The sequence below is a fragment of the Acomys minous genome (assembly GCF_964271855.1).
Source record: "Acomys minous genome assembly, chromosome: 11".
NCBI lineage: Eukaryota > Metazoa > Chordata > Mammalia > Rodentia > Muridae > Acomys > Acomys minous.
The window spans coordinates 55,150,029-55,173,652 of NC_140492.1; the positions used below are offsets into that span (position 1 = coordinate 55,150,029).

Consider the following 23,624-nt stretch of genomic DNA (forward strand, 5'->3'; position numbering starts at 1 on the left):
GTCATTTTAAGTGATACAGTTTTAACCCTAAAAAGAGAGAGAGGGGGGGGAGAGAGAGAGAGAGAGAGAGAGAGAGAGAGAGAGAGAGAGAGAAAAGAGAGAGAGAGAGTGAGTGAGAGAGTGTTCTATAAACTTAATGCCCTAAACGAGTTTTCAGACCATGTGCCCCTAAAGTGGGTAACATAGGCAGAGCCCGGCTGTCCACTGAGTTAGCGAGACTCAGCTAAGACTCAAGGGAGATGACAGACTAGAACGCCACATAGGAGATCTACAAAGGCAGACTGCACAGCAGCACAGGAATATGATTCAACTTCCCAAACTGCCTCCTTGACAAGATTTGAGAATAGCATGTTGTGCTCCTGTATGGCCAGTCCCAACAGGCAAATGTGGGGACCCTAATTTTGCCCAGGGCATCGAGTGGAGTGCCCGGTCAAGCGTCTTGCTTCGTAGTACAGGATGAACAAGCACTGATTCAAATGCTTCCAATCAGTAGAAGCACTGAGCCCTGGCAGGATCAAAGTTTTCTCAAGTAACAGCTAATTCACATAAAAAAAGTTTCAAAATATTTACAGGAATATAAACCTACTACTCAAAATCTGTATATGGCAACCAAAGATTATCTGGTATGTAAGGAAGCCAGAAAATATAAGCCACAATAAATAGATCCAGTGCTGATACACACACTAGAATTAAAACAGATACATCGAGACAGCTATTAAATTAACATTCTTATATATGCACAAGTTAACCATTGAAACAGCATTAGTAAGTGCTGGAACAACCACAGCCGGCCTAATACATATGCAAAGGGGGCACTCAGAAAGATTACATGATGACAAAACAGCTTCCAAAATAAAACAAACTGAAACCCAGAGGTCCGCCAGAGTCGATGAGCTCAAAGCATAGGAAATACAGTGAAAACAAGGCTGAGGCCTATCAATAGCCCAGTGTTCAAAGCCAATGCTAAGATGCTAAAAGCAAAAGAAACTTTAAAGGGAGATTTCCTATCTAAAACAAAACATGGCATGATAGCTGAGAAATATTCTTTAAATTAATGAAAGTAAAACCAAAACAAACCAAAACACAACCCTGTCGGCGCAGAGTTCTACAGTTGGCAAAAACTACAAAGCTGTTGTAACAATATAATTAGCTACACAAAGTTCTAAGGCCCCATCACAGATGAGTGTCAATGCCTGTGAACACATACACGTGAGCACAGCACACCCCATCTACACCCTCAGGAAAGTGAAAGGCAGTCTTCTACACAGAATGGCACCAGATGGAAATGGGAAACTAAGGGTCAGAAAACTAGGGGGTAGGGGGCTTTCACTAGCTTTTATTAATAAAATTTTACTAGAACACGACGACCATTTGTTTACTTTTTACTCTGCTTTTGCTCTACAATTTAAAATAAATACAACAATAGATACAAACACCACAAAACAAGAAAAAAGGGGCATAGACTTCACGGTTATGTTTATAAGTAAACCATGCAAAATTATTGTGAGAAATGGAGCCCCAGCTCACGCTACAGAAGATACTTTGTGGAGTGAGGACAGCACATTACATCTTACTGAGGTTTGGGTACCACAGCTGAGTACATCTGACAAAACGTCCTCATGGTGAACTGAGGATTGATGCATTCAATGGTCTGAAAACCTTACCTCAAGAGGAAAGAAGAATCCCTCAACTAGCAACAAATACTAAAATCTACGCAATAATACACATGCTGAAATATCTGGAGAAAAAAGGTCCTGTGTCAGTAGACTATGGTGAAATTTGTGAACCATTAAGATGGACTGATGGACAGAGATGGACAAAGGGAAAACTAGTGAAGCAAATACATCAGTGCAATGCCAGGACATGATCTGGAGGAGAGATGTGAGCGCTCAGTATGAAACTATTCCTCTCTATCTGAATTGCTGGAAAATGTCCTAGTAAGCCCAAATGTTACTTCTCCTTGTGTGAAAGTTGCTTTAACACCTTCCAGGATTCCATTCAGGTAGACTCCCCCTAAGAGTACGTCATAGGTAGAAAACACACATTTACAGTCTGTAACACTCATTAGACCCTTCAATGCAGCGCACAGAAGCAGATCGTACAGAAATTCACATTTAATTACCTGTATGCCCTCATTATCAACATCTGGTAAAGAAGTCTGAGATGCTGTCTCATGCTGTTGCAAGTTTGGCTGATTTACAAACTGGCTAAGTTCTTCAGATTTTTGCTGGAGTTGATCTAAGGAAAAGAAAACAAACAGATGTGATATATGAGGAAAACAAAACAGATACACAGAAGTGAGGTCTGCTTCTAGTCTGAACCCTCGAAGGATAAACCCCTTTGAACTTCACTAGTTCAGTTGCCTTAATTAAGATTCTGGTGCCAATGACATCTCTTACTGCTTGGACTAAAGGCCATCTCAGTAAATGATTCCCTTCAAAGGAAAAATAAGCATATGGAATGGTAGAGTCACAAAGAAAAATCTAAATCCTGCCATTTGCATCAAAATGGATTGATCAGGGTCGGTGCAGGAAGCCAGCAGGCTGCACATTTTCTTCCCCTCTTCAGGAACTAAAGTGAAAAAGCCTCAGAAAGCATAGTGACCACTAGGAACTTGGAAGGGTGAGGCGCATGGGAGGAAGTGTGAGGGAGGGTGGCTGAAGGGTGTGAACACACACTGTTTGTACAGAGTTCTCACACTGTACGCCGTTAACACGCACAACTGCTAACGTGTTAATAATGACAGGCCTAGACATTTAAAATATTCCTTTTCCTTTCCCCCTTAAAAATGGCCTTGGTGGAGCCAGGCATGCTGGTACATTTCTTCAATTTCAGCACTGAGGTAGCAGAGGCAGGCAGATCTCTGAGTGCAGGGCCAGCCTGGTCTACAGAGCGAGTTCCAGGACAGCCATGGCTACACTGAGAAACCTTGTCTTGAGAAAACAAACACAAAAAGCCAACCAAACAAACAAACAACCCACCAAAAAACTAAGAAAAAAAGGCTTTATTGATTTATAGTTCTGTTCTCCATGCTCCACATAAGGATTGTGGGTCATGAAAAGGCCCAGCAGGATTTAGTGAACATGGTCCAGGGAAGGGGCCGATGTGCTCAGGTATTTCCCTGTGCCCTCTAGACTTTATGCTTGAAAATCAATTGTGTGGTGCTTGTTTGCGAGGTATTCCTCCTAAGCTCTTCCCATGGGCATGCATATCTCTATCTACTGCCCTGCACTAACATTTTGAAGAAGACTGGTGAGACAGGAGTATTGGTGTTCAGAGAGCGGAAATTTTTTATAAACTCCTAAAATGCCAAACGTCATTTTAAATTTTAATAACATATTTTTAAATGTTTCATAAAACCTGTTTAGAGGACAAGTTTTCTCAAAAGAAAATTTTCTTCTATAATAAAAGCAAGAAGATCTACTTTTAGGCTTATGAATGACTTCCTGCATTTTAGTCTGTGTAGCTAAATCTGGCCTGAGATGTCCAGCAAGCAATCCCACTCCTACTTATGTCAGTCACTGCACTCCTCAGGTCAGTCGCGTCTCACACACAACCACTCAGCACCCAGACATAGATGACCAGCTTTTAGTATCAAGACGACAATGTTAAGAACACTACGGCTTGAGAGGCAGGAGGAGCAGACGGGCTGAGGAGGCGTATCCTTCTGACCTTGCGACTAACAGCCCCTGAGCAGAACACCCCCTCGGGCTAGAGATGGCGCTTCAGAGAGCACCCAGCACCGACCTTGCAGCTGCTGCATGGCCTGGGCTGACTCGGCAGCCTGCTTGCTCTTCTCCTGCAGCAGCTTCGACTTGTCCTCCTTCAGAGCGTCACAGGCAATCTGCAGCTCTTGCTCGGTCTTCTCAAGAGTCAAAATGTAAGCCGTCTTCTCTTCCATTTCTGCTTTGTGCCTCTGCTCCAGAGCGCTGTACTGGGCTTCCAGGTCAGCCTGGGCGTGGCCGGCTTGCTGCAGCTCTCCTTCGAGCTGGTGCATCTCTTCCTGCAGCTTATGGAAGGATAGCTTCCTCTCTGCCACTTCCAGTTCTAACTTGTCAATCAGGACCTTGGACTCCTGTCTTTCCGTTTCCATGTTGCTCCTTAAAGTACCATACTCAGCTTCCAACAGCTGTAACTGCTGTGAAAGAGCCTAAAACAAAACAAAAACAAAACATCAAGTTGCACGATTCACAACTACTACACTCTTCCATTCAGGGAGAACACAGATGCGCTCCTAGGGGCTACGCCAGGGCCTCCACGGTTGTTTCTAGACACTCTGGACCGTTTGTACTCATATCTATCTTGCATCAGTATTTGTTCATTTTGATGCTAATTACTGCTTGCTGTCTTTCAATGTACCCCAAATATTCCTGGGTAACCTTGCCTAAAAAACATATTCTTGTTTGACCAATAAAAAGCTGATATACCTGGGCAGGCAAATGGGACAGGCATGGCTAAGGTTCACAGGATTTGGAAGACAGAGAGGTTCTTGGGAAAGGAAGCAGTGAGAGACCAGAGGAGGATCTTGGGAAGGTGATGAGAGAGGAGAGGAGATGGAAGGCGGCCACATGGGTTAGGTGAAATAAGAAGTATATGGCTGGCGTGGATGGAAGATTAGGCTTAGACGAAGAACATTAGTGAGTATTTGGAATTATGGATGGGAGGTAGCTTGATAGAAAGTACTAGAAGTTAGCCAGGGGTGGGCCTGGGGGGGGGGGCTGGAGAGATGGCTCAGAGGTTAAGAGCACTGTCTACTCTTCCAGAGGTTCTGAGCTCAATTCCCAGCAACCACATGGTAGCTCATAACCATCTGTAATGTGACCTGATGCCCTCTTCTGGCCTGCGGGTGTCCATGCAGGCTGAGCACTACATATATAATAAATAAATCTTAAAAAAAAAAATTAGCCAGGCATGGTGGCACACAGAGAAAACCTATCTAGAAACAACAACAACAACAACAACAAGAAATTATTAGAAGCAGGCGGCATGGGATTGGGGCAGGGAGATGTGGAGGGTAGTTTAGGGGAAAAATCTGCCCTGTTTCAGGTGAACCAAGGCTATTTTAAAATTTAACAAGTCTTTGTGTTTTTATTGATTGATAGCGGGTTAGAAAATACCACCATAGTAATTATAGCCTAATAATAAACATTTATTAGGCCACACCTTTAAATTAACCACAACATGACATAGTACCATATTCCCAGAATCCCAACACATGGGAGAATCACAAATTCAAGGAAGCTTGGATTATGTAGAAAAACTATTTTTTAAAATAGGAATAAAAGTAACCAACAACCAAAGAATAAATATTGCAGAAAGGTCTATAAAGTAAGGCTTAAAAACACTGATTAGATTTGGCACTTACAGGTGCTTCATGGTTCTCTAGAATGGCTTCAGTGGTGTGGGAGCGATTTGAGATATCATAATGGTCCGTGTGTGCCAAGCCTTAGGTCCCTTTATATGCCACTCCATGCCATTCTACAATAGCTCCTTTCTATAAATGCTCTACCCTTAGTTTACTGGAGGAAAACCCGAAGTCTACCAAATCAACCAGGGGTGTGCACTCCATGCCTGCGTCTTTGTCTGTGATGAAGGAACGATGACAGCCCCTGCATAAGGGAGCTGTGATGATCCACAGTGCATTAACTAAGACATAATGTGACAAAGGTTACACAGATCCGCCATCTGTGCAGCAATGGCCTGGTAAGTGCCACAAAGGACCCAGGACACCCAGGGAGGTCACCTAGAGCCAGGTACAGGATTTATGTGGATGAAGGGAAGGGAAACATTCTTCCACACAAGAGAAAGCTGCCTTAAGAGGGCGTGCTGAACACTGAGGAGGAAGGATGTGGCTGACTTTGGTGGGACAAGGGCACAGAGAAGCCAAAGGCAGGTAAGAGGGACCCAAGCGGGAAACAGGGGACCATACAGTATAGCAAGACACAGGAAGGGACCACTGCACTACAGGTTCACGTCAATTGAGCAGAAAACTGACCAGCAAAAATACGCCGAGCCTTGGGTAAGGAACTGTGTTTGTTTTTACCATGTGTCACCACCAGTTAAGCACAGAGTGTTTGCTGGAAAGACTAAATCGATGGCACCAACCCTCTGAAGGCTTATAGGTGGTTAGGCCTGCTGGCCAATAGCCTACCATAGAGACAAAGCCTCCCCTGGTGGGCAGCATGCGCAGACAGTACCTGGTTTCTCTGTTCAGCCGTTGTCAGCTCACGCTGCAGCAGGTCCACGACCTGAGCTCGGCCCAGCAAGGATTCTTCCTGCTCATCAAGCTTCCTCTGCATCACCCTCAACTTCTAGAGAGAAAACATTTCAGGCACAATTACAGATAAATACGATGACTGATTGCCTACCTTCCAACATGTCATGTACACCTGTACGGCTGCGTTTCGGAGCATGGAAGATAAAAGATTAAAGAGTGGACACCAGCATGCCATGGCCCATCCAGCAGCGAGAGAATCTCCAAAATGCTTTCTCTAGAGTGTGACAACAACCAAACCCAAATGCAAGCAAGGCCTTGAATCAGGGAGCCTACCACACTTAAGGTAAAATGACACACACTCACTTTCAAAGCTATATAGTTCCTGTCCTGTCCCTAAATAGCATAGGTAACATGCATTTCTTACCTACAATCTGTATAGGCAAAACCCATTTCTCTTCTGTTTTCAATCACAGGGCAGGCACTTGAAAAATACCCATTGAATAAATAAATCAATATATATGGTCAATATTCTATTTTTCAAAGTAGTGTACTCTGAAGCTCCACGTAGTAGTACATTCTGAAAGACTGCTTAGCACTTGGTACAAGTTTTCACTCAAGGACAAACAGATGAGGGGCTAGAAAAGATGGCACAGTTGGCAAAGGGCTTGTGAGGACCTGAGTTCAACCCACGGAATCCATGTTAAAAACCCAGGACAGGTGGAGAGAGCCTGTAATCTGGGCTCTGAGGAGTGCATTTCTGCAGCTTGTTGGCCAAACAGCCTAGCCTAGCCTAAATGGTGAGCTAGGCTGAAGAGAGGCCCCATCTCAGAGAGGGGAGTGAAAAAAAAAAACAAGGCCAATGGCTCCCTTGGAAAGATGATATCCAAAGTTGTCCTCTGGCCTCCACACACATGTACATGTGTGTATGCACACTTGTGTGCACAAACATGCACCTGCACATATACAAACATACATCAAGCACAGATCAAACAAAGTACCACTAAAGGGCAGTTCATTACTCCCCGGTTCTACAATCTAAGTACAAACAATGTGAGTTAGTACATGGTAAACTCCAATACAATGAAGTCAATTTTCAGTATCTACTCAATAAACTTTAAAAATACTGATTTAAAAAAGACTTTGTGCCTTCAAAATCTTTTATCTCCTTTTTTTTTTTAATATAAAACTGACTTCATGAATTTGAAGTTTTGGATCAGGTTTGGAACATGAGTGGTAAGCTGCAAGTCAGCAGAAGAGAGGGAAGCCAGCCCACGGCTCACTTCCACATGAATTCCCAAGTAAACGCAGCGTTTAAGTTCCAGCTTCCAACCTGATGCAATAAGGAAGGAGGGAAAGTGAGGACAAGACAAAAAAATGATAAGCAACAAAAGACAGGGTGCCAAGAAGAAGCCAAGGAATGCATGGAGGCCACGTGGAGGGCAGCGGGGAAGGGCAGTGGTGGGAGGGTGGCTGTGAGGTCTTGATTAAACATCACGCAAATGACAGTCATTGTGCTGTGCTTGAGCAACACACCTGCTGCATCTCTGTCTCCACCTCTGACTGGGTTACTAACTGACGCAGCTCATCTTCGTGGAGACGGACCTGTGTTTCAAAGCGGGCGTCTTTCTCTCGGACCACCTGCTGCATGGAACTCAACTGAAGACACACACCAGAGAAACTGTACAAGTTACACTCCAGGGGATTTCACAGGCAACTCGTCCAGCCTACTCTCCAAAGATGGGCACTCAGCAGTGACAGGGAGCTGGTCCCTAAACCCTGGCTCTGAATGTCAAGAGCGAGAACACTGGAAGAGCAAGAGGCCCAGCAGTAACTTCCACACACAAGAAAAAGCTTATTATCAAACTCAGAATCAACTCATACATAATTTTAGTTAGAAATTTTCATAGATACTAAAATGCTTTAAATACACACGAGTTTTTTTGTTTGTTTGTTTTTGTTTTTATTCTGAAAAGACTGGAAAATTAAACATACAAGTGAAGTTCACCTTCTGTAAGCCCTGGTGCTTCTTTCAGTATTAGACACGCTCATCACAGGTCTGGAACCTCATGTCCACTAAAGAGTACTAAAACTCATGGACTTATTCAAGAGACTCTACAAATAGAAACCTATTCTTTTTTTGTACAGTTTTCAAAGATTTGCTTTGACTAAAGAACTGGGTGTTCTGGCAAGGGCACGCCACTGCCCCGTCCCAGAAAGCTGTGTCCCGCTGTCATTTCCTGCAGGCCTGCCCTTTAATGTATTCATTCTTCTCGGCCTGTCCTAGCTCTTCTCCCCAATGAGAATGACACTTTAGTCTAGAGTGCTAGTTATCTTTCAGGTTTTGTTTAAATCCCATATTTTCCCTGTAAGCTACTACGACTGCAATGTTCACTTTCTCTCTAAAATACTTTGATGCTAATGTTACTTTTATTGTTTTTATTTTTTGAGACAGGGTCTCACTGTGTATCCTGGGCTAGTCTGGAACTTGCTATGTAGCCAACACTGGTCTCAAACTTGTGATCTGTTTACTTTAGCCTTCACCACACTTGGCCTTTGGGTTTGTTTTGTTTTGTTTTTGTTGTTTTTTCTTTTGGTTTTTCAAGACAGGGTTTCTCTGTGTAGTCTTGGCTGTCCTGGACTCACTTTGTAGACCAGGCTGGCCTCGAACTCACAGAGATCCACCTGCCTCTGCCTCCTGAGTGCTGGGATTAAAGGCATGTACCACCACATCTGGCTGGCCTTTGTTTTTTGTTGTTGTTGATTTTTTTCTTTTTTTTTTGGAGTGGCTTGCTCCATTGATGGGTCTGTTAACATATTAAAATGTCTTAGTTGCCTTTGTTTCAAGCAATTTATGAAATTAAAAAATGCATAAATTTTCCTATCCTACACTATATATAGTGCTACACATTAAAGACTCAACGGAAGCTAAGAGGATACAATTACCAATTTCTGTATATATAATTCTGTGTATACAACTATTGGCCATTCCTAGATAGAAGACAACTCCATTATTAATATATCTGGTAGGTAAGATAAGCTGTGTGCCATGTGCAAAGACCCTCAGGGATAAAAATGTGTTACGATCCAAAAAAGCATTCTCCAAGGAGAACTATGTGGTAGGTTGTCAGACAAGAAACAGATAAACAGAGTGCAAACTGCTGACTCTGGCTTCAGAAATGAGTATGAAGAAGAATGGCACTTATTAAAGCCATTAGCAAGCAGTGTCACACCATTTACCACCTCTTTATTTTATGTTCATTAAGTAACTTGAAGGCTGTGTCTTCCTAGCAAGATTTTAATTTATGGAAAGAATAGAGCTAATAACTTGTATTTCTTTTGGTTTAGCTACCAGTCTCCTTTGAACTCAGTACCAAGCCCACTCCTAAGAGACAGAATCTCTGGTTTTGTACCATGTTCTGGTTTTTCCTAGTGAGATGTGTATCGCTCACTGTACTTACAATACTTTTAATTTCTTTTACCACATCCTCCTAAGATTGACTTCAACATCCTAGCTACCAGGTTTTTATCCACCAAGCTTTTAAAAATGACTTCTGTGGCTGACTTGCCACCTGACGACACTGTGGATACCATGACTGTAATACAGGTGCCATCATCCTACCTGAGCAGCTTGCTCTGCCTGTGTCTGGCTGAGCTGGGCTTGTAAAGTGCTAATGAGTTCTTCCTTTTCCTGGAGCTGCTGCTTCATCAGGACCAAGCCCTCCATCTCTGCAGAACTCTTCTCCAACTGTGGGGGAAATACTCACTTAAACAAAGGGGTTGGCATTCTCAGTTCCTTGATTTTCTCATTTGTTTTTAATACCTACCATATTTCCTTCTAATTTCTAGTTTAACATGAAAAAGAATTCTGTATACTAATTTTTAAAGTATTATTGAATTGCCAAAGTTCGACAGGAGAAGACAGAAGCAATAGCAACACTGTTTTCAGTTTCTTTGAATGCTCACATGGCAAAGAGACAGACTAGACAGTAAATAGAAAAGCATGGGCAATATTGACAATATAAAAAGGAGGATTGCCTACAAACAAATTAAGGGGAAACCACAAAAATCCGGACTTGTTTGGCATTACAGGCTGTATAACAGAAAGGAGACAGCAAGTATCTGCTTCCATGTTCAAGGCCTTGAGTTCTAACTGCAGCAGTATGGAAAACAGCTGAGGACAGTGCATATGCCTTTGATCTCAACACAGAAGGCGAAGACAGAAGACTGAGACCCAGCTCAAAACAAAGAGCAGAATAGAGACAATATAGACAAAAAAGGGGGCTCTATGAATATGCTGCACAACTTGGTATCAACTAACCACATCATGTTAGACAAAGTCATAAAATGGGATACCTCCAAAAGGAGTTCATTTTAATATTATCTAACTAAAATTATTTTTTATTCTATACAGTTTTGTTTTGGTCTGACTACATGACTTTATGTTATATCTAATGAGATTTTGGTGTTTTCTTTTTTTTAAAGATTTAAAAATTGTCTATGTAAAGCACTGGGTGTGGTGGTACACACCTGTAATCCCAGCACTTGGTAGACAGATCATTTTGAGTTCAAGGCCAGCCTGGTCTACAAAGTGAGTCCAGGATAGCCAAGATAACCCTGTCTCAAAAAACTAAAAAAAAAAAAAAAAAAAAAAAAAAAACTAAAAAAAGGAAAAAATCTATATATGTGTGCATGCGTGGCCTGCATGAGCTATGTGCACCACATGTATACAGATGCCTGTGGAAGTCAGAAGGCATCAGATCTCAGGAACTGGAGTTACAGGCTGCCTGATGCAGATACTGAGGACCTAACCTGGGTTCCTGCAAGAGCAGCAAGTGCTCTTAACCACCAAGCCATCTCTCCAGCCCCTTGAGTGAGATTTTGCTAAGGTGGTATGTAATGACCAGAGTATCGCCAACAAGTTGATTCAGTTTATTCAAACTGAATTTCTTAGTGAACTTGCATACTGTAATGTATTTATCTGAATATGCAGATAGCATGAGTAGCAGCTACTATCAAGATAAATAACAAGAATAAAATATAAAGTTAATTATTTAAATTATAACTGAATAATATTTCTAATTCGAAAGTGAGTATACAGTTTGAAGTTCAAAGGAAGGCAGACTAGTTCCTTTTTCATTTCAAGTAGCCTGTCACTACGCAGACATTCTGCAGCTTATGCACCTATTGATGGAGAGGAGCTGGCTCCAGGGTTTGGCTGTTACTGATGGACCATGCTGGTGCACATCAAAGTGAAGGGCCAAAGAGGCAACCTGCAAATCTGAGAAATCTAGCTCCCATATAGTTGAGTACAACAGCAAAACAAACAAACAAACAAACACCACACAAAAGTCTATGAACTTTTTTCCTTAAACGAATCTAAATGTTTAGAGAAACTAATTTCACACAAAAATATGAATAGAGGATCCAGTCAAAATACCCCACAGAATATATCTATAAAGGGTCAGCAGTGGCTCAGTGGTTATGAGCACTTGCTGCTCTTACAGAGGACTCAGGTTTGGCTCCCAGCACCCACAACCATCTGTAAGTCCGTTCCAGGGTGTCTGATGTCCTCTCCTGACCTCCATGGGCACTAAGCATGCATGTAGCGCATACATGCAGACAAAAACATTCACACATAAGAAGGAATGAGGCCGGGCGTGGTGGCGCACACCCTTAATCCCAGCACTCGGGAGGCAGAGGCTGGTGGATCTCTTTGAGTTCGAGGCCAGCCTGGTCTACAAAGGGAGTCCAGGACAGCTAAGGTTACACAGAGAAACCCTGTCTCAAAACAACAACAACAACAACAACAACAACAAAAACTGTAATAATGAATGAATAATGATATAATATCCTTAAAAAGCCAGGTATGGTGGCTCATACCTACAATCCCAGCACTCAGGAGGCTAAGACACAAGGACTGCTGAGAGTTCAAGGGAAGACTGGGCTACAGTGCGAGACCTTGTCTCAACAACAACAACAACACAAAGATAGAACAATATGAATGAAAGAAATCATAACTTATTTCAGAGTTGAAAATGTTAAAAAAAAAAAGTATACAGGACATGAAAGGAAAATCAGAATTAGAACAGTTCAAAAAAGAAGTCATGAGGTCATGAAGAAACTGATAGAAAACACTCAACAGAACGCCTTAAGTTAAATAAGAAAAAGAATAAATCTAAAAAAACAATCAAAAATAGAATCAATAAAAATAATGAATACTGAAGATAAAGGTAACATAGAAGTTAACAGAAACTGAAGTCTGCAAAGAAAACAAAAGCAATGGCACAGATTAAACACTGTAAATCCTGTAATTAAGAGTTTCTGAAAACATGTGAAGCACATGGGGAAAGAATATACTGAGTATGTGCAAACATCCACCACAAACACCACACACCAGTGCAAATTCTAAATCAATTACTAGACATGGAAGTGAGGGGGAGAGGGAGGGGAAGGAGAGGGAGGGGAAGGAGGGGAGGGCTGACTGAGGGAGACAGCCGCTGCCTGCCTAAGGAAGGCCTTTGCCACCTACCTCAGCTGAGTAACAATGAGGTGACTCACCCCTACCTGTAAGGCTTGTTCTGACTGTGCCTGCTCCAGCTGGGCTTGCAAATTGCTAATTAATTTCTCCTTCTCCTGGAGTTCATGTTTTATTTCCTCTAAGTTCATCTCCTCTTCTGTAGAACTCTTATCCTGCTGAAAAATGCAATAGATTCAAGTCACTTACTTAAAAGTTACAATTAATACATATTGCATCTTTTACTCTGTTGCCCTTTGCAGACATTTAATTACTGCTTCATTACAGTGCAGGAGCCTCAGGAGGCAGAAGCAGGAGGGGCTCTGGGTTAGAAGCCAGCCTGGGCTAGAGTGCCACAACAGACAGGACTACGGACACAGAGACCTGCCTAAAACAAACAGCAACAACACTGAAATGACAAGGAAGGAGGGAAGGAAGGAAGGAAGGAAGGAAGGAAGGAAGGAAGGAAGGAAGGAAGGAAAGAAAATAACATAAGGCCATGAGTTCTGGACTGGAAAGATAGCTGAGTTTACGAAAGCTTGCTCTACAGCCATGAGGCCTGAGGTTTGGATGCCAGGTGCACAAAACATGTGCTATTTCAGCCGCAAGGGCTCTGACACCTTCCTCTTACCTCCTGTCTCTCTCTATAGGTGCTCTTCCACTGAGCTATAGCCCCAGAGCAAACAAGGAAAAGTGATGTCCTCTGAGTCATCCTCCCGGAAGGGCAAAGCTAAGCAGGGCACTGGGAGGTAACAAGGGCCTTCAAGGCTCTGGCTCTGACTCTGACCCTGACCCGCGCCCTGCCCCTCCCCATGAACTAACATTTCTGAGAATAATAATAATACAGTGAATCAAAGAATGAAACAGACCAGTTAAGAAAACTAAAAGCTGTCCCTGCAGGGTGACATCTAGACTGAGTTGTAACCATGGTGTGTAGTGGCACACCTGCCTCTTAGTTATCTGCACAAATGCTCAGAAAACCCCGACATTTTCTGTCCTCTAAACAGATAGCCAACTGTGGCTCTGAACAGAGGCTGAAAAGAATGTGTGCTGGGACACCACCATACTCCTTACAGACAGCTCTGCTCCCTCTGCACCCTGCCTAGACGCTGCTTTGTGGTGGCAGACATACATGGATGGAGTCTCTTTACAGGACACCAGGGTGATCCAGGCTACTCAGCCCATAGTCCATGAAGCATTAGTGCACCATTATTTGCTTACAGAAATAGAGAATATTCTGTATCAGTTGCAGGAATGGCAGGATCTCAGAGCAGGGGCAAAATCTTAGCGATCACAATCTTTACCGTCTAACCAATAATCAATCTCACCCACAAAGTATGCGTTCCTCCTCTCTGTCTCACTTCAGCGCTTATTCCTTCCTGTGGGCTCTTTAGAATTCTGGCAGCCTGGGCAGCAGCTGCCAACCCAAGCCCACGTTTCCTGTGGGCCTTTCGCTCGCCCCGAGTGGCCTTGAGCACATGCAAAGCACAGGCCTCAGGGAAGGGCAGAAGTCCTGTGCTTGTGCTCAGTGCAGATGCCCTGTGCTCCAAGGCTCCTGGCTCAGGACCCACCAAATCTAAACCCAGCCCTCATACCTTGGGGAGCAGCTCCTCAGCCTGGGGTTCTGTGGGAGAGGAGGCCCCTCCTTGTGCCTTCATCTCTTCTATGTGTTTGTTCAAGGAAGTGAGCTTGGCTTTCGCGTGAAGTTTTATTTTCTTAATTTTGTTTTCAGCAGATTTTCTTTCCTCCTGTCACAGAGCAAAGAAGACAATAACTGCGAATTCTCCATCTTCCTAGCACACACACAACTCACTTCTTCCACCAGGCAGCACGCTAACTCAGGCCTAAGAACCAGATGCTCTCACACTCGGAGCTGATGACCTGTCCTGAGCACACGCTCAGCAAATGGCCCGAACAGTGGTACCTGCAGAGCCTCCTCCTTCTCCTGGAGTTGAACATCCTTCTGTCTAATAATATCTTTTAGCTCCACCACTAACTTCTCGGCATCGGCCAGGCGCTCCAGAGCATCCTCCTGTGTGCTGTCATTGAACTCCATGTCAGATGCCTGGGGTAATTCCTGGGATTTAGGGGGGAAAGGCACAGGAAAAAGCATCAACTACCCTTGGGAATTCCCACTACTTAAAAAGTTACAATTAATACATATTGCATCTTTTACACTGTTGCCTTTGCAGACATTTAATTACTGCTTCATTACACATGCAGGAGCCTCAGGAGGCAGAAGCAGGAGGGGCTCTGGGTTAGAAGCCAGCCTGGGCTAGAGTGCCACAACAGACAGGACTACGGACACAGAGACCTGCCTAAAACAAACAGCAACAAAACTGAAATGACAGGAGCAAGAAAAAATAAATAACATGAGGCCATGAGTTCTGGACTGGAAAGATAGCTGAGTTTACGAAAGCTTGCTCTACAGCCATGAGGCCTGAGGTTTGGATGCCAGGTGCACAAAACATGTGCTATTTCAGCCGCAAGGGCTCTGACACCTTCCTCTTACCTCCTGTCTCTCTCTATAGGTGCTCTTCCACTGAGCTATAGCCCCAGAGCAAACAAGGAAAAGTGATGTCCTCTGAGTCATCCTCCCGGAAGGGCAAAGCTAAGCAGGGCACTGGGAGGTAACAAGGGCCTTCAAGGCTCTGGCTCTGACCCTGAACCTGACCCGCGCCCCGCTCCACCCCATGAACTAACACTTCTGAGAATAATAATAATACAGTGAATCAAAGAATGAAACAGACCAGTTAAGAAAACTAAAAGCTGTCCCTGCAGGGTAACATCTAGACTGAGTTGTAACCATGGTGTGTAGTGGCACACCTGCCTCCGAGTTATCTGCACAAATGCTCAGAAAACCCCGACATTTTCTGTCCTCTAAACAGATAGCCAACTGTGGCTCTGAACAGAGGCTGAAAAGAATGTGTGCTGGGACACCACCATACTCCTTACAGACAGCTCTGCTCCCTCTGCACCCTGCCTAGACGCTGCTTTGTGGTGGCAGACATACATGGATGGAGTCTCTTTACAGGACACCAGGGTGATCCAGGCTACTCAGCCCATAGTCCATGAAGCATTAGTGCACCATTATTTGCTTACAGAAATAGAGAATATTCTGTATCAGTTGCGGGAATGGCAGGATCTCAGAGCAGGGGCAAAATCTTAGCGATCACAATCTTTACCGTCTAACCAATAATCAATCTCACCCACAAAGTATGCGTTCCTCCTCTCTGTCTCACTTCAGCGCTTATTCCTTCCTGTGGGCTCTTTAGAATTCTGGCAGCCTGGGCAGCAGCTGCCAACCCAAGCCCACGTTTCCTGTGGGCCTTTCGCTCGCCCCATGTGGCCTTGAGCACATGCAAAGCACAGGCCTCAGGGAAGGGCAGAAGTCCTGTGCTTGTACTCAGTACAGATGCCCTGTGCTCCAAGGCTCCTGGCTCAGGACCCACCAAGTCTAAACCCAGCCCTCATACCTTGGGGAGCAGCTCCTCAGCCTGGGGTTCTGTGGGAGAGGAGGCCCCTCCTTGTGCCTTCATCTCTTCTATGTGTTTGTTCAAGGACATGAGCTTGGCTTTCGCATGAAGTTTTATTTTCTTAATTTTGTTTTCAGCAGATTTTCTTTCCTCCTGTCACAGAGCAAGGAAGACAGTAACTGCGAATTCTCCATCCTCCGAGCACACACACAACTCACTTCTTCCGCCAGGCAGCCACACGCTCAGCACATGGCCCAAACAGTGTTACCTGCAGAGCCTCCTCCTGCTCCTGGAGTTGAACATCCTTCTGTCTAATAATATCTTTTAGCTCCACTACTAACTTCTCGGCATCAGCCAGGCGCTCCAGAGCATCCTCCTGTGTGCTGTCATTGAACTCCATGTCAGATGCCTGGGGTAATTCCTGGGATTTAGCGGGGAAAGGCACAGGGAAAATCATCAACTACCCTCGGGAATTCCCACAACCTCACCACACGCTCGACTCCTCTCTTTAGAGACAGAGTCCGAACCAACCTAATAACAGTTACCCTCACCATTCCAATGTAGTAAGAATTTTGTTTAACTTAAACTTTTACTATTCTAATTTTGTCAAAGAGGAAAGTAAAGAAAGGGAGGCAAGGGTCACATGCTATTACATGGAGGAACCCAACATTTAAAAGCAAAAGTGAGTTGAGGGCTGGGAATGTGGCTCAGCTGGCAGAGCGAATGCCTCACGTGCACTAAAGGCCTAGTGTCAGTGCCCAGCACCGCATCAACTGGCAGGCGCCTCACACCTCAGATCCCAACACTCAGAAGACAGAGGCTGGGAGATCAGGAGTCCATGGTCATCTCTGACCAGCTTCACAGCAAGTTCGAGGCCAGCCTGGGATATGTGCGACCCTGTCTCAGACAAAATAAGCAAAACAAAAGTAAAAGACATCACTTGAAAGTTGAAAAAAAAAAACCTCCCTTAACCATTTGGCTTGTTGCTTGCCTTTCACAAAGCTATCGGGCTTCTTTTGACTCCTAAGGGTGGGAAGTCACAATGCAAACTAAGGGAAAGTGGAGGGTGAACATATAGAACATGTTTTCAGGCACAAATGATGCTCCAGTTCCCCCATTTACTCTTTGACCTTTCCCATGGTATAGTCTTAAAAAGGAGAAGTGGGAGGAGCAAGGGGAGGAGTAGGAGGAAGGGGAGGAGTGGAAAGAGGAAGGGGAGAAGTGGGAGGAGCAAGGGGAGGAGTAGGAGGAAGAAGGGGAGGAGTGGAAAGAGGAAGGGGAGAAGTGGGAGGAGCAAAGGGAGGAGTGGGAGGAGGAAGGGGAGGAGCAAGGGGAGGACAATCACTTTAACTTTAGACAGTGGGCTCTTAAACAGACCACGCAGACAGCAGAGCCTCCTAAGCTCATCTAGACTTGGTTTCCATCCCCGCAGCTCTCAGCACAGTTTCGTTTAAAGAGTCGTAACTTCTGCTTTGCAGCGGGACACCTGCTCACGTCCTTCCAGCTAAAGTTCTTGTCCACAGAAGAGCACAGAGCCTAAGTCTCCTTGGTTTGGACGCAACAGAGGTACTCACAGCTTCTGAGGGAGCTGACAAGTTCCCGTCGGCGTCATCTCCTGACAATTCATGCAGAACAACATTTGCTAATCCAGATAATCGGCTCAGCATCTCTGCGGGTGGGACAGAAAAGAAAATGCAGCGGATCAGTAAAAACAGACACAGGCTGCTGGAGAGTGAGCACACAGACAGGTACCCATATCATCTATGAGAAACGAGGAGACTGTGACTGCAGTCACAGTGTGGTGTGTGCAGTGTGGCTACACCCTGTCCTGCTCAGGTGCCATATTATAAGCATGGTCACCAGGATCAATTTGGGAAATAAATATAAAGACATAATTGTCAAGTACATCTTAAAGGTTGTCCTGTCCCCCCTTGTTTTTAAGACAGGGTTTTCTCTGCGTAGCCCTGGGTGTCCGAGATCTCCCTTTGTAGACCAGGCTGGCCTCAAACTCACAGAGATCCACCTGCCTCTGCCTCCCCGGGTGCTGGGATTAAAGTGTGCGCCACCCCCGCCCTGCTTAAAGACTGTCTTTAACATCCTTTATCATAGTTCCATTTATAAGAAAAATCTTAAGTTTTCCTTCTCCCCAATATATCCTTTCCTGATTTTCAATTAAACACCATGATTCAGCAAAATTTCTCTTTTCCTGTGTCCCTGGAATCTCACTCTTTCATGTAGCTTTCCTGACAAACCATGTGATGTTTGTCTGTTCAAAATAGACTATAATTCTGTATGTTAGTAAATGAATGAAATCAGCATCCTATGCTTGTTCTGAAAGGAGTTAGGAAAAGTAAACAGATTCAGTAAATAAAAAAAATTAAAACCTATAAAAACAAAGGCAGTTCTTAAGAGAGATCAATAAAAGTGATAAAGCATTTTTTTATATAACTGATGTCACAGATGCAAATGCAACATCAGTACTGATCGGGCAAACAATGAGAGAGGGGAGAAGGGCAACACAGGCCCCTGTATATTATCTACAACGAGAGTAACAGCAGATCTGACTAGTAGAAGGGTAACATGGGGCCAGATGGTAGCACAAAGGGCCTGATATGACCACTTGTTAACTTGAAAATAGATCTCAATTCATCACTACACAGATTCTAAACTTTATTTTCAACTTTCTTTCTTTCTTTTGAATGACAATCTGTTTGGAACAATTTATGAGCCTTGAGAAAATAAAGCTATTCCTTAACTACCCCCCCCAATATATATACCAGAAATGGCTCCTTCCTCCCCCCCAGTCCCGCCTTCACAACAAATGGTGCTAGATATCTGCATACAGAAGAATGCGAATAGATCCATATCTATCACCTTGAAGAAAACTCAAGTCCAAGTGGATCAAAGGCCTCAACATAAAACCAGATACACTAAATCTAATAGAAGGGAAGGTGGGGAAACAGCCTTGAACTCATTGGCACAGGAGGCAACTTCCTGAACAGAACACAAACAGCTCAGGCTCTAAGATCAACAATTAATAAATGGAACGGCTGAAACTGAAAAGCTTCTGTAAGGCAGAAGACACTGTCAACAGACCAAAATGCAGCCTAAAGACTGGGAAAAGATCATCACCAACACTATATCTGACAGAGAGCTAATATCCAAAATATATAAAGACCTCAAGAAATTAAACACCAACAAACCAAATAACCCAATTTAAAAATGGGGTACAGAGCTAAACAGAGAATTTTCACCAGGGGGACTCTCTAATGGCCAAGAAGCACTTAAAGAAATGTTCAACATCCTTAGTCATCAGGGAAATGCAAATCAAGGTGACTCTGAGACTCCACCTTATACCCATCAGAATGGCTATGATCAAAAACTCAAGTGACAACACATGGTGGCAAGGATGTGGAGAAAGGGGAACACCTCCATTGTTGGTGGGAGTGCAAACTTGTACAACCACTTTGGAAATCAATCTAGTGGTTTCTCAAAAAATTGGAAGTAGTTCTACCTCAAGACCCAAACATATCACTCCTGGGCATATACCAGAAAGATGCTCCACCACACTACAAGGCCATTTGCTCAACTTATGTTCATAGCAGCTTTATTAGTAACAGCCAGAAACTGGAAACAACATAGATGTCCCTCAACTGGAGAATGGATAAAGATAATGGAGTTTATTTACACAATAAAATACTACTCAGCTATTAAAAACAAGGATATCATGAAATTTACAGGCAAAATGGAATTAGAAAATATTCTGAGTGAGGTAATCTAGACCCAGAAAGACACACATGACAGGAGCCTAGCGTAACTATCTTCTGAGAGGCTTCATCCAGCAGCTGATGAAAACAGATGCAGAGATCCACAGCCAAACAATATGTGGAACTTGGGGAGTCTTGTTAAAGAGTGTATGTGTGTGTGTGGGGGGGGGGGATTGAGGGAGCCAGAGGGATCAAGGACACCCTAAGAAGATCTACAGAGTAAACTAATCTGGGCCCATGGGGGTTCACAAAGACTGAACCACCAACCAAAGAGCATGCATGGGCTGGACCTAGGCCCCCTGCACGTATGTAGTAGATGCACAGCTTGTTCTTCATGTGGCTCCCTTAACAATTAGAGCACACGGAGGAGAGGGGGCAGCTGTCTCTGACTCTGTTGCTGCAACTAGATGCACCAGGTGGGTTGGTATCCATGGGGGGGACCCCCTTCTCTGAGGATAAGGGGATGGAGGGTGGGGGACGGGTTATTTTCAACGTTCTAAGTCCTATTTTCTATAGTTTTGTGTGCTGCTTTTGTTTTGTATTGGGATTGAACCTAAGACCCTATACAACAAATGGTATATTCCATTTCACCCACCACTAAGCTATACTCCTAGGCTCCTAGGCTAATTTATTTAATTTTATATTGTGGTGCTATCTGAGGAGTCAGGGCCTTGTGCACTCTACCACTAATCCACATTCCTGGCCCTCTATGATAAATTTTAATAAGGGAAATTAGTATCATTAATGAATCATTCATAGACATAAAGGTCTATGTATGTCTTCTAAAGAAAAGCATACTAGAATATAGCATAGCAAACAGAACCATTCTATCTTTAGAATTTACATGGCGCCTTTAGGAATAAGCAAACAAGAGAAAATAACTGACTGATGGACTGAGAAGGTGGCTCCAGGCGGGGAAGCACAAATATCTGTGCACTTCTTGGACCCCAGATAAGAACAAGCAGATGAACACTAAAAGCCTGTTGGCAACCTGACCAAAACAACAAAGAGCCCCTGTTTATCATGTATTACTGGAGGTTATCAACCACCAACTTAATGCAGCAATAGCCAAAATCAACAACCACCAAAGAATCTGGTTTTAGTAGTGTCCTTTCAGGAAGAAACAGATGACAGCCACAGGAGTGCAACAAACCAGGAGAAGCACCAGAGCGTTGGCATTTGTTCACTAATAAATGTGTCAGGCCAACTAGAGAAGAGCCGCTGAGATGAAGAGGGTCCTCCTACTCAAGCAACGGGGATAGGGACCTCCCTTATCTTTGGGGGATACGTGCCATGATCCCAGCGGTACAAAGAGGACTGAATCGTATGTGCACGGTAGAGTTTGATGTGTGTGTATGTGCACACACTCACATGAGCATGCTCATGAGATCACTAGAAATAGTAACACACACACACACTCAAACAGTGTTTCTATTTATTTGTTTTGGATAGTGTGTGTTCTACAGTCCAGGACAGTTTGAATGCACAATACTGCTTCCTTGGTCTCCCAAATGCTATGATTACAGGCCTGCAATGTTGGCTTCTTTGGCCTATTGCTAATATAGCATGTTAATATCAGGGAACACTGGGTGAAAACTAGGAACTATGTATAGTCTTTGAAACCTTTCTGTTTATATCTATAATTATTTATAATAATTTTACTTGTTTTCAAAGAAACAAAAAGAGTCAAACAGAATGAAAGAGGGGATATATTTAGAAAGCAATCTAGACTGGAATCTCTGAAGGAAAAGCAGAGATGTGGGAAAATGTAACTCAAGAACGCTCATCTGACATTTAAATACAAACTTGAAACTAGGCATTGAAAAAGCCCACCATGTACCTGCGAATACCAACCCAGAATGACTAATCATACTGCTTAGTAAAATTATTAGATTTTAAAAACACTCCATTAGGGTCTATATCAAAAGGTCATATGACTACTAAGCCAAGGAAATAAGAATGACCATAAAATTGTTTTGCATCAGAAAAGTTATAGATTTAAAATACTCAAGAAAAAGCGAGCCAAAGATTTTATTTCTAGTAAAATGGCAACACATATAAGGAGCAGAGACAAAATGCTATACAGAGGAAGAAAACACATGGAACGTCTTCCATGATGCACCTCCCAAAGGCTCTACGGGAGAAAACTTGTTTGTTTTCGGTTTTGTTTTTCGAGTCAGGGTTTCTCTGTGTCACCTTGGCTGTCCTGGACTTGCTTTGTAGACCAGGCTGGCCTCGAACTCACAGAGATCCACCTGCCTCCGCCTCCCCGAGCGCTGGGACTACAGGCATGTCCCACTGCACCCGGCTTTACAGGATAAAATGTAAGGAAAGCATGTGTGGGAAGACATCTTCATGAAGACTGGTGGTGAATATTAACCATACAGTTAGTACAACCACGCCCAGGGTAGGGAGCAGGACATGGCAACTGTGTGTTAACAACATGTAAGGCAACTATGGCTATTAGGGAGAATGTAAATAGTATACACAAAAATGACAAAAAATTATAAATTAGTTTTTAACAACCAGAAGTGGTAGCATGAACATTGTTATTCCTAGGCTATTGTATGTGGAATGCAGAATTAATGCACATTAGTAATTAGCAATCTATCAAACTTTCAGTACAAGAAAACAAGACAGTAATATACTGCAGATCTTAAATCTGACTTGGGAACACTAGTATGAATTTGTGAGGTATTTACATTATACTTTATCTTTCCCCCTCTCTGCTAAAAATAAAATAAAAAAAATGATTTTAGTAACAGTGACAAATTGAGAAGTGCTGACTCTCCCTGTGCCTACAATGGGGTCATGATACAAAAACAAATGTCTAATGAGTATGCTTCCTAGGGAAGTGGCTGATTCCAGCCCATAAAGTAGCAAATACAATACAGCCCAGCAAGTAGCAAATCACACAGGAAGCGTCTTAACCTGCAAGCTAGCAATAAGCTAGCAAAGTCGACTATAATCATGTCAAGAGGGCCCAGGAACGAGTTCCCACTGGCTAGCTAGAAGGTCTGAATTAACAGAAGAAAAAAGAAAATACAATAGAGAGAAACTTATAAGTAAATTTAACTCCAATACTAACTAGCTAGTTATCTCATCTGAACGAGTGGCTGCGGAAAGCAGAAAAATGTGAGGATTTATCTTGCCTTGCCCACTTGAACTTTTATCTTCTAAAAGTGACCGGTAGAAGAGGGAATGGCACACGAAACGCCAGGCCTGGCAGCACATGTGTAATCCTAGCACTGAGAAGGTGGAGGGGATCCTGAGACACACTGGGCATCCTACTGAATCTAATGAGCACAAGTCCCAGTGAGAGGCCCTGTCTCAATAAAACAGGGGTGGACTGCTCCTGAGGTCACCCAAGGTTGACCTCTGGCCTCTGCATACACACACACACACACACACACACACACACCACCTCAAGCGCCCCAACAAATTTATTCCAAAAAGACAATTTCTCTAACATTTTGCGAGCCCTACCGAGCATACCCATCTTGATACTCATCAGTCAACAGCTGAGAATAAAAGAACCACGCCCAGACATGAGGCCCCTTCTGTAACCACCTCCTACAGTGTTGCCAAAGGATGCAAACTCAGATCCAGGCACCCATCCTGCTGCCAGCTGCAGAGTGCAGAGAACAGAG

At 43.6% G+C, this 23,624-nt stretch overlaps 1 protein-coding gene across 12 annotated transcripts in view; it reads right to left on the reverse strand.

The window, feature by feature from the left end:
• GOLGB1 (golgin B1) overlaps positions 1-23,624 on the reverse strand; it is a 67,847-nt gene that overhangs the window by 38,633 nt on the left and 5,590 nt on the right. The window contains exons 2-12 of one of the 12 annotated variants that reach the window (XM_084802375.1): positions 17,782-17,876; positions 16,476-16,628; positions 16,208-16,360; positions 14,656-14,808; positions 14,327-14,479; positions 12,782-12,907; positions 9,837-9,962; positions 7,751-7,873; positions 6,198-6,311; positions 3,748-4,150; positions 2,123-2,238 (exon numbers count right to left, since the gene is read on the reverse strand). In XM_084802375.1, the coding sequence (XP_084658501.1) occupies positions 2,123-2,238; positions 3,748-4,150; positions 6,198-6,311; positions 7,751-7,873; positions 9,837-9,962; positions 12,782-12,907; positions 14,327-14,479; positions 14,656-14,808; positions 16,208-16,360; positions 16,476-16,628; positions 17,782-17,874 (1,713 nt within the window). In that variant the 5' untranslated portion in view covers positions 17,875-17,876. Of the gene's footprint in view, positions 1-2,122; positions 2,239-3,747; positions 4,151-6,197; positions 6,312-7,750; positions 7,874-9,836; positions 9,963-12,781; positions 12,911-14,326; positions 14,480-14,655; positions 14,809-16,207; positions 16,361-16,475; positions 16,629-16,875; positions 16,895-16,998; positions 17,023-17,781; positions 17,877-23,624 lie in introns of those variants that run through there. The other 11 variants (XM_084802377.1, XM_084802376.1, XM_084802371.1 and 8 more) reach the window with 11 other exon arrangements.